At 48.7% G+C, this 10,622-nt stretch overlaps 1 protein-coding gene across 1 annotated transcript in view; it reads right to left on the reverse strand.

Moving 5' to 3' along the window:
- The window catches only part of CUNH16orf96 (chromosome unknown C16orf96 homolog), a 69,486-nt gene that overhangs the window by 34,835 nt on the left and 24,029 nt on the right, over positions 1 to 10,622 (reverse strand). The window contains exon 8 of the mRNA XM_027773218.1: positions 9,120 to 9,230. Within this exon, the coding sequence (XP_027629019.1) occupies positions 9,120 to 9,230 (111 nt within the window). The remainder of the gene's footprint in view (positions 1 to 9,119; positions 9,231 to 10,622) is intronic.

Raw genomic sequence — 10,622 nt, forward strand, 5'->3', positions numbered from 1 at the left:
TTGCCGTGGGTCAGGTGGACAGCAGGTGGCTGGGCACATGGGAAGGCCCAGACCGAAGGGTCTAGGGGCTCGGATTGGAAGGGAAGGGACCTGGGACTCCCGGCAAGCTGTCCCCCTGAGAGACACCATAAGAACTTTCCCACACAGGAATTAGACCCAGGGAAGGGAAGCACCACCTGCCGCTCACGCTAGGTGTCCCTACATATCTAAGGCAAGTCCACCTCTTCTGAACGTAACAGGCTCCCAGTGAGAACTCCAGTCTGTCATCAGTGACACGGACCACCCGCTATGCTCACTTCCCAGCCCCCCAACTCCACAAGGGACCAGCTGCTCTCATTAATGAAGCCGTCTGCCGCTTCCTAGACCCTAAGACAGGGGCGGCACTAATCTGCCTGGATAGAGCCTCCTATGTCCCCAGAAGGTAGGGTCATTCCTTCAAAGTCGCAGTCAGGCTTCTACTTCGCCCTTCGTATTTTTCTCCCTCTCGCCCTCGGGAGCAGAATTCCCCATTATTAGCTGGAATTTGGCTGCCCAGAACCAAGGCTACATTTTACAGCCGTTCTTGTGGTGCAGCGTGATGATGGGTGTAAGTAAAGTAGGTGAGGGCGAGCAGGTGGCACGGACGTTAAGGCAGCTGGGTGCCATGTGGCTGACTATGCAGTTCAAGTCCCAGATCTGGTGGCTTGAGAAACACAGTAGGCATGCATGCCCCAAATCCCAACGGGCGGAGAAATGGAGAAGAGACTGCAGTGCGACCTTCCCATGTGGTGCTTTCTCCTCTCTCCCTCTGTCTTTGGCAAGTCCATGCACCCTCTAGCAAAAATTATTAAAATTCAAAATAAATCCACCTCGGGCCAGCAGATGGCGTGGTGGATAAGACACCTGGATCCCACATGGCTGACCCTGGGTTGAGTCCTGGACCTGCGGCATGAAAGACACGCAGGGCACAGGTGCGTGCCTGCTGATCCTGAGAGGAGGATGGAGAAGGGGTTGTGGCGTGACCATCCTCTTTGGGCAGTCATTTCTCTCTGTCTTTGGTAAGCACATGTGCTCTATGGCAAAAATCTAAAAATAAATATTGGTGGGAACCAGCAGTTAGCGTAATGGCTATGTCGCTGGACTCCCACGTAGTCGACCGTGGTTTGCGTCCCGGACCCGGTGGCTTAAAACTCACACTGGGTGCGTGTGCGTGCGTGCCCAAGATCCCAAGAGGAGAATGGAGGAGAAGGGACTGCGGCGTGACCATCTCCCCTGGGGGGTGATTTCTCGCTTTCTGTCTCTATGTCTCTCTCTCTGTCTGTCTGGCAAGTGCACGCACCCCGTAGTGAAAACCTCTCCAATAAATAAATAAATATTGGTCAGGAAAGTCATGATGCATTTTTTTTGGAGAGGTTTTTTTCGCAATAGAGCGCGTGCACTCACCAGACAAACAGAGAGACATAGAGACAGAAAGCCAGAAATCACCCCCCAGGGAGGATGGTCACGCCGCAATTCCTTCTCCTTCATTCTCCTCTCGGGATCTTGGGAACGCACACACGCGCCTGGTGCGAGTTTTAAGCCACCAGGTCCGGGACGCGAACCACGGTCGACTACGTGGGAGTTCAGCGACATAATCATTACGCTAACTGCTGGTTCCCTCATGATGCATTTTTTTTAACAATTATTTTAACTTTATATATTTATTCATTTATTTCATATTAATTTGACCAGAGAGGAACAGAGTGAGCGAGAGAGAGAGAAAGCAAGAAAGCAAGCCACCAGGTCCAGGACTCAAACCGTGGTCAGTCATGTGGGAGTCCAATGCCCTTAACCACCATGCCACCTGCCAGCCCCCATGGTATATTTTTGTATAAAAAAATATGGAAAAATACATCATGATTTTCCCAACGACCTAATAAATAAATGAATAAAAATAAATAAAGTGGCCAGCAGGTGGCATGATGGTTAAGGTGTTGGGTCACCCACATGACTGACTGTGGTTTGAGTCCTGGACCTGGTCGCTTGCTTTCTCACTTTTTGTGTCTCTCTGGTGAATGCATGTACCCTGCACCAATAATAATAATAATAAATTATTTTAAAATTAATTAATTAAGTCCACTCTGCCCCACAGGAGAGTCCCAAAGTCTGGGATGAGCGGTGGAGATGTGGGAAGTCCCTGCTCTGGTTTCCTCCAGCCTCACATTAGCCTCTCGGAATTCCCAGGCCCAATGTTATCACTTACATCCCCACTTAGGTCTTTTTTATTTTTTAAGTAATTATTTCCTTTATTTTATTTATCACTACTATTTTTAATTTGACCAGAGTGAGACAGAGAGAGAGAGAGAGAACTGAGAAAGCAAGCCACCAGATCCAGGACTTGAACAGTTAACCACCATGCTACCTGCTGGCCCCCCAACTTGGGTCTTTTTAAAAAATTTGCTACAAGGCATGTAGCTAGTGACAGACAGACAGAGGGAGAAGGAAAGTGAAAAAGCATCTCCAGGATGGCCATGCTGTAATCTTCTCTCAGGATTTTGAACGTGCACACACACATGCCCACACACATGCCCAGTACGATTTTCAAGCCACCAGATCCAGGACTCAAACCCTGGTCGGCCATGTAGGAGTCCAGCACCTTAACCACCACACCACCTGCTGTCTGCCCCCCTTCTCCTTGTGTCTTTCAAACTGCTGGGACCAGGATTTGAGCTGCTGTTGGCCATGTGGGATCTAGCTCCTTTAGCCACTGGGCCATGGGGCTGGCCCAACTTTCCTACTCTTAAATGTCAAGTCAGAAGGGATTGAGCGTGGCCCTCCCACCAGCTGTGTCTTCTCCCCAGCAGTCTCCTGCCACCAATAGTCCTCTCCCTTTTTCATGTTCTCAAGCAATCAGCAGACCCCACTTAATTGAGACCTACGGCATACAGAGGGATGCTCAGACCTCGAGTGTAGTGCTAATGACTTTGACAGTTGTCTACCTTCTAGCAGCTGTACACACCTGTGCCTCTGCTGCCCGATGGGGATGAAAACATTTCCATCACTCAAGGAAGTGTCATTTTTTAATTTTTTAAAAAGATTTTTGCCCTGAGGTGTGTGCACTCTCTGGAGAGAGAGAGAGGGAGAGAAAGTGAGAAATCACCCCCCAAGGGGGATGGCCATGCTACAGTTCCTTTTCTTTCATTCCCCTCTGGCACATGTGTCCAGCGCACTTTTTAAGCGGTCAGCCAGGTTCAGGACTCAAATGGCAGAATCAGGCACGTAGGATCCAGTGCCCTAAGCACCACCACGCCGCCTGCTGGCTCTCTCACGCTCTTTCCAGTCCAATCCCGCCCTACCCAGAAGCAACCGCTGTTTTAATTTCTATTACCCAAACAGCTTTGCCTGTCTCTGGATTCCATATAACCGGAGTCACAGGGCACGGCCTTGCATGCCTGCTTTCCTTTCCTCCGCATGCCTGCTTTCCTTTCCTCCTCATGCCGCTGCGAGTTGCCCATGTTGCTATGTAGGTGGGTAGTCCGCCCCTTCTGCTGCTGGTGACGCCCCGCTGGGCGATGCTGCAGTCCTGCTATCCCTTCCCCTGTGGGTGGTACTAGGTAGATTCCTGGGCTGGGGCTGTTAGGCATACTGCTGCGATGGACATTTGTGTTCACGCCTTTTTGGAGAGCAACGGCACTCTCATTTCTGTGGGTTAACAGCTAAGGCAGGAATTGCTGGGTCATGGGTATGGTTAACTTTATAGAAGCTGCCAGTTTTCTCAAGTAGTCGTGCCATTTTTCACTCCCACCAACAGTGTCTAAGAGTTCCGGTTGCTCCATAAGCTTGTTGATGTTTGGCATTATTGTTCTTTTTCTTTTTTTTTTAATTTTATTTATTTTAATTTGACCAGAGAGGGACAGAGAGTGAGAGAGTTGAGAGAGAGAGAGAGAAAGGGAGAAAGCAAGCCGCCAGGTCCGGGACTTAAACCGCAGTCGGCCATGTGGAAGTCCAGCACCCCCAACCAGCATGCCAGCTGTCGGTCTCCCAATATTGTTGTTCTTTCCTATTTAGCCATTCTCGTGAGTATAAAATGGTATTTCATTATGGCTTTAATTCCAGGCCTTTGTCAGATGTGTTGCAAATATTTCTCCCCAGGCTGTGGGTTGCATTTTTATTTTGTTTTAAATTTTGTTATAGGGCGCATGTGCTCTCTGGAGAGAAACAGAAAGAGAGCAAGTGAGAAAGTGAGTGAGAGCGGGAGAGTGAGAATTCACCCCCCAGAAGGGACGGCCATGCTGCAATCCTTTTTCCTCTATTCTCCTCTAGAGATTTTGGGCTCTCATACACACATATCAGCGTGTCTTTCAAGCTTCTGGGCCTGGGACTCAAACTATGCAGTCAGCGATGTGGGATCCAGTTGCCGTAACTACCACACCACCTGGCTGGCCCCTGAATTTTCATTTTCTTAATGAAATCTAAGAGTCTCCCAACAGTTCACTATGAAAATTTCCATACAGAAAAGTTGAAATAACTAGGGAACCAGCGAATGAAGGAGAAGGGATTGCGGCATGGCCATCCCCTCTGGGAGGTGATTTCTCACTTTCTGTCTCTCTGTCTGTCTGGCGAGTGCACGCGCCCTATAGTGAAAAACCTCTCAAAAAAAAAAAAGTTGAAATAACTATACACTGAGCATTCACCTTTGCTTTCTTTTTTTTTTTTTTGGAGAGGTTTTTTCGCTATAGGGCGCGTGCGCTCGCCAGAAAGACAGAGAGAGAGATATAGAGACAGAAAGCGAGAAATCACCCCCCAGGGGCGATGGTCATGCCGCAATCCCTTCTCCTTCGTTCTCCTCCCGGGATCTTGGGCACGCACGCACACACGCCCGGCGTGAGTTTTAAGCCACCGGGTCCAGGACGTGAACCGTGGTCGACTACGTGGGAGTCCAGCGACATAGCCATTACGCTAACTGCTGGTTCCCACCTTTGTTTTCTATGATGGGCATTTTTCCTTTTCTCCTTCTTCTTTTTTTTTTTTTCAAAGACAAGCTTTGCTATGTTATCCAGCTTAGGCTCAAACTCACATCCTCAACTCAACCTCCCAAATAGCTGGGGCTGTAGGCGTGCCACCATGCCTGGCTTATATTCAACATTGTTCTAGATTTGCCTTTAAAAAAATAAAAAAGAATTACTTTATTTAGCTTTATTTATTTATTTATTTTAATTTGACCAGAGAGGGCCACAGAGAGAGAGAGAATGCAAGTTGCTAGGTCTGGGACTTGAACTTCAGTCGGCCATGTGGGAGTCCAGTGCCCTTAACCACCACACTACCTGCTGGCTCCTATATTTGCTTTTTTTTTGGAGATGTTTTTCACTATGGGGTGCGTGCGCTTGCCAGACAGACAGAGAGACAGAAAGCGAGAAATCACTCCCCAGAGGGGATGGCCACGCCGCAATCCCTTCTCCTCCATTCTCCTCTCGGGATCTTGGGCACGCACGCACATGCGCCCGGCGTGAGTTTTAAGCCACCGGGTCCGGGACTCGAACCGCGGTCGACTACATGGGAGTCCAGCGACATAGCCATTACGCTAACTGCTGGTTCCCTATATTTGCCTTTTTTTTAGAGAGAGAGATTTTTTGCCATAGGGCATGTGCACTTGCCAGAAAGACAGAAAAACAGAAAGCAAGAAATCACCCCCGGGGGGATGGCCACGCCACAATCCCTTCTCCTCCATTCTTCTCTCAGGATTTTGGGTATGCACATGCACGTGCCCTGGTTGAGTTTTAGGTCACCGGGTCCAGGACCCAAACTATGGTCAACTACATAGAAGTCAAGCAACGTAACCATCATACCATTGACTGGACCCTCCATATTTGCCTTTTCTATGCCTATTAACCTTCCCATCCCACTATTCCTTCCTCAATCTTATTTTTATTTTTATTTTGCCAGAGAATACATGCACTTGCCAGAGAGAGAGCGAGAGAGAGAGAGCATACCCATGGGAGATTTCAGGATTTGGGGTACACATGCAAATGTGCCCAGCATGTTTTTCAAATCGCCAGGTCTGGGACTCAAAACATGCAGTCAGCCATGTAAGATCCAGCTGCTTTAACCACCATACCACCGCTGGTCCTTTTCCTCAATCTTGTTACTGCATTTAAAGTGTGTATCCAAGATCAGTACACTTGACCTTTAAACATAGTGCATAAAGGGACCAGCAGACGGCATAACAGTTACGTCTCTGGACTTCCATATGGCTGACTGCGGTTTGAGTCCCAGACCTGGCAGCTTGAAACTCACACCAGGTGCATGTGCAAGCATGACCAAAATCCCAAGAGGAGAATGGAAGAGAGGGACTGCAGCATGGCCATCCTCCCTGTTGGGTGATTTTTCACTTTCTGTCTCTCTCTGGTGAGCACATGCCCTATGGCAAAAATTCCTTTAAAAAAAATAGTGTATATATCATGAGATAGAATTCAATATTTGTGTCTTAAGAAATCTTACTGGGGCCAGCAGGTGGTGTGGTGGTTGAAGCACCGGAATTCCCATATGGCTGACTGTGGTTCGAGTCCCGTACTTGGTGGCTCTTTCTCTCCCTCTCTCTCTTTCTCGTTTTCTGGGAAAACTCATGTGAAAAATAATAATAGTAAAAGAACTCTTACTAGGGGCCAGCAGGTGGTGTGGAGGTTGAGGCATTAGACTCCCACATGGCCAACTGTGATTCAAGTTCCAGACCTGGCGGCCTGCTTTCTCATTTTCTCTCTTTCTCTTCCTCTCTGTCTCTCTCTGGAGAGCACACATGCCCTGTAGCAGATTAAAAAAAATAATAATGGGAGCCAGCAGGTGGTGTGGTGGTTGAGGGTGTTGTATTCCCACATAGTTGACCACATTTCGAGTCCTGGACCTGGCAGCTTGCTTTCTTTCTCTCTCGCCAAATGAAAATAATAATAATAATAGCAATAATAACAAATGGAACTAAATAAATTCTTCTTAAAATAGTAATAATGATAATTCTTCTTTTTTTTTTTTTGGAGAGGTTTTTTTTGCTATAGGGCGCGTGCGCTCGCCAGACAGACAGAGAGAGACATAGAGACAGAAAGCGAGAAATCATCCCCCAGGGGGGATGGTCACGCCGCAATCCCTTCTCCTCCATTCTCCTCTTGGGATCTTGGGCACGCACGCACACGCGCCCAGCGTGAGTTTTAAGCCACCGGGTCCGGGACGCGAACCACAGTCGACTACGTGGGAGTCCAGCGACATAGCCATTACGCTAACTGCTGGTTCCCAAATAATTCTTTTTTAAAAAAAGAGGAAAGAAAAGAAATCTTACCTAACCCAATATTACAAAGGTATTCTCTTACTTTCTTCTAGAAGAATTACATTAGATTGTCAGAAAAGTCATGAGGTGTTTTCCTATGCAAAACGCATCATTACTTTCCCAAGGACCTAATGGTTTAAGTATTAACATTTAGCTCTTGGGACCAGCAGATGGCGTGATGGTTACATTGCTGGACTCCCATGTGGTTGACACGGTTCCAGTCCTGAACCTGGTGGCTTAAAACTCACACCGGGTGCATGTGTGTGCATGCCCAAGATCCCAAAAGGAGAAGGGATTGCAGTGTGGCCAACTCCCTGGGGGGTGATTTCTCACTTTCTGTCTATCTGTCTCTGTCTCTCTGGCAAGTACACATGCCCTATAGCAAATATCTCTCTCAAAAAAAAAAAAACAAAACTAAACAAAATCTTGTTTAGGTCTGTGCTCCATGCCTAGTTAATGTTGGGGTATGGAGTGAGGTCAAGATTCATTTTTTCCCAGGTGGATATCCAGTTGCTTTGAGCCAATCTTTTTTTTTTTTTTTTTTCCTTTTTGCTAGAGAGCACAAGTGTTTGCTAGACAAACACACACAGAGAAAGAGAGTGAAAGAGAGAAAGTAAGAAAGCACCCCTGGGGGAGGGGCCACACCACAATCCCTTCTCTCCAGAGTCTGAGCATGCACCCACACACCCAGTGGACGTCTCAAGCACACAGGTCTGGGACTTGTACTGTGCAGTTGCCACGTAGGATCAACTGCCTTAACCACCAACCACCATGCCACAGGCTGCCCCCCGGGGCCAATTTTATAAGCAATTACATTTTGGACAGGGCCTTGCTCTTGCGCGATCCGAAGGGGCATGGTCACTCTGTAATCGCTTCCCCTTCGTTTCTTCTCCCCACCAGGACTTTGGGCACATACACGCACATGCTCAGCATGCTTTTCAAGCCACTGGGGCCAGGACACAAACCACAGGGTTGGCCATGAAGGATCCAGCTTCCCAACCACAGGCCACGAAGCCAGTCTGGTTCCCCTTTTATAAGTTCTTTTCCTTTTAAAATTGCCCTGTGTGGGGCCCAGCCTGATTCTATCATCCAGTGACCTTGAGAGGGGGTGATAGCCCCAGCTGGCCTTGGTCCCCTCTTCTATCCTTCACATCCCAGTGCGTCCCCATCAGCAGCCCCTGACTGAGGATCAGAAGCCCCCAGGGTAAGAACCTTGGTTCTGTTTGGGATTCTGTCTCTTTATACTTTGGGAGAGGAAACTGTCCCTTGGCCCATTCTGCAAAAGTCCAGGGCACCTCTTGTGCTGAGGACCCAGCAGGCCAGCTCAGCACGTCAGGATCCTCTGGCCCACTGGGGAAGGCACCTTGCTCAGTGAACTCCCAGGCAGGAGGCCTGTGTCCATCTTCACGTTTATCTTATAAGCAGATCTGCTGGCCTAGAGAGGCCCTGCAGCCCAGAGACTAAGGGAGAGGCCTCGTTTTCCCTAGACAAGTTGGTTTAGGGGAGATGTTATAACGACTGGTGTAAGAAACCCTCTTATTCATTCATCGCTTCACTCAGCAAATGCTACTGAGCCTTCACTTTGCCCTTCAAGGGCAGGGGGACACAGCGGTCAGTGATGGACTCCATCCAGGTCCTTTTGTTTATATGTGGGGTAGACAGTGGCAGGATCTACTTGTTTCAATGGAAATATAATTTTCTCATGGTAGAATGTCCACTTGCTCCCCAGCTGGCAGTGCGTACCCCTCCTGCAAAGTTTTTAGGGAGGGTCCAAGCATCGATATGAGAATTCTCCTGGTGCCAACCTGTCCTGGGCCCACCCATCCTGAACCCGCCCAGACCTCCAAACCTTGAAGTCGTTCATGCGAAGCTGGAGCTCGTCCACTGTCCTGTCCAGCATGACATAGTGATCCTTCATGATCTCGATTTGGTTGCCCCAAATTCTCTCAAGCTCCTCCTCCTGAAGGGGAAGACACAGACATGCAAGGCCCGAGCCTTTGAGGTACCAGGGCCTGAGGGAGGGATGAGGAAGGCAGGATGTCATGGTGGCTATCAAGGTGGCAGGTGGGAGCCACTTGAGAACCCAATGGAGGGATCACACCGCCACCTTCCAGGCCCAGCTCTGACTCTACGGGTGCTGCTGCCCTCTGAGCCCACTCCACCCCAGCCTCCTTGCTGTCCAGGTCAGACACTGCATGGGGGAGAGCCGTGGGGTCTCAGAGTCCACTGCCAGCTCACCTCATCTTCTCAGCTGGGATACTGACCTTAAGCCTGGATTTCTGGAGGTTGCCGACCTTCTCCTGCAAGACTTCCACTGTCGTTCCAAGCTGGGATGAGCCTCCCATGTTGGCTGAAAGTGAAGGAGTGGTTTTCAGGGCAGGGTCGGAGGAATAAGATTCAGCTTTGGTTATGAGGTGTTTAAGGCAGCGCTGCCCAGCAGAGATGTACAGAGCTTGGGGGCCTGGCAGGTGATTTTAGATTTACCTACTAGCCACATTCTAAAATAAATCTAAAAATAAGCAGGTAAGGGACCAGCAGATGATGCAATGGTTACGTTGCTGGACTCCCACATGGGTCGACCCCAGTTGGAGTCCCAGACCTGGCGACTTAAAACACACTGGCACATGTGCATGTGTACCCCCCCAAAAAAAAAACCCCAAGAGGAGAATGGAGGAGAAGGGACTGTGAAATGGCCATCCCCCCGCCCCCAGGGGTGATTTCTTGCTTTTCTGTCTCTCTCTATAGCAAAAATCTCTTTAAAAAAAAAGAGAGAGAGAGAGAGACCAGTAGTTGGCGTAATGTCTCTGTGTCTTTCTGGTGAGCGCATGCACCCTATAGCAAAAACCTCTCCAAAAAAAGAAAAAAAAAGAAGAAGAAAAAGAAGCAGATAAGGGTCAGCAGGTGGCATAGCAGTTAAGGTACTAGACAACCTCACAGCTAACCATGGTTTGAGTCCTGAACCCAGCGGCTTGAAACTCACAGCAGGCACATGTGCATGTGTGCAAAGTCCCAAGAGCAGAATGGAGAAGGGATTGTGGCATGACCATCTCCCCCTAGGGGCTAATTTCTCACTTTCTACCTCTCTGTCTCTCTCTGGTAAGCACATGAGCCCTATAGCAAAAAATCTCTCTCTAAAAAAAAGCAGGTAAAATGAATTTTAATGCTTTTTTTTCTTACTTAACCCAATGTATCCAAAATAGGTATCACATTTTTTTTAGAGGTTTTTACTATAGGGCACGTGTGCTCACCAGACATACAGAGAGAGACAGAGAGACAGAAAGTGAGAAATCACCCCCCCCAGGGGGGATGGCCATGCCACAATCCCTTCTCCTCCGTTCTCCTCTCAGGATCT

This window comes from Tupaia chinensis, unplaced genomic scaffold (assembly GCF_000334495.1).
Source record: "Tupaia chinensis unplaced genomic scaffold, TupChi_1.0 Scaffold000042_2, whole genome shotgun sequence".
Lineage (NCBI taxonomy): Eukaryota > Metazoa > Chordata > Mammalia > Scandentia > Tupaiidae > Tupaia > Tupaia belangeri.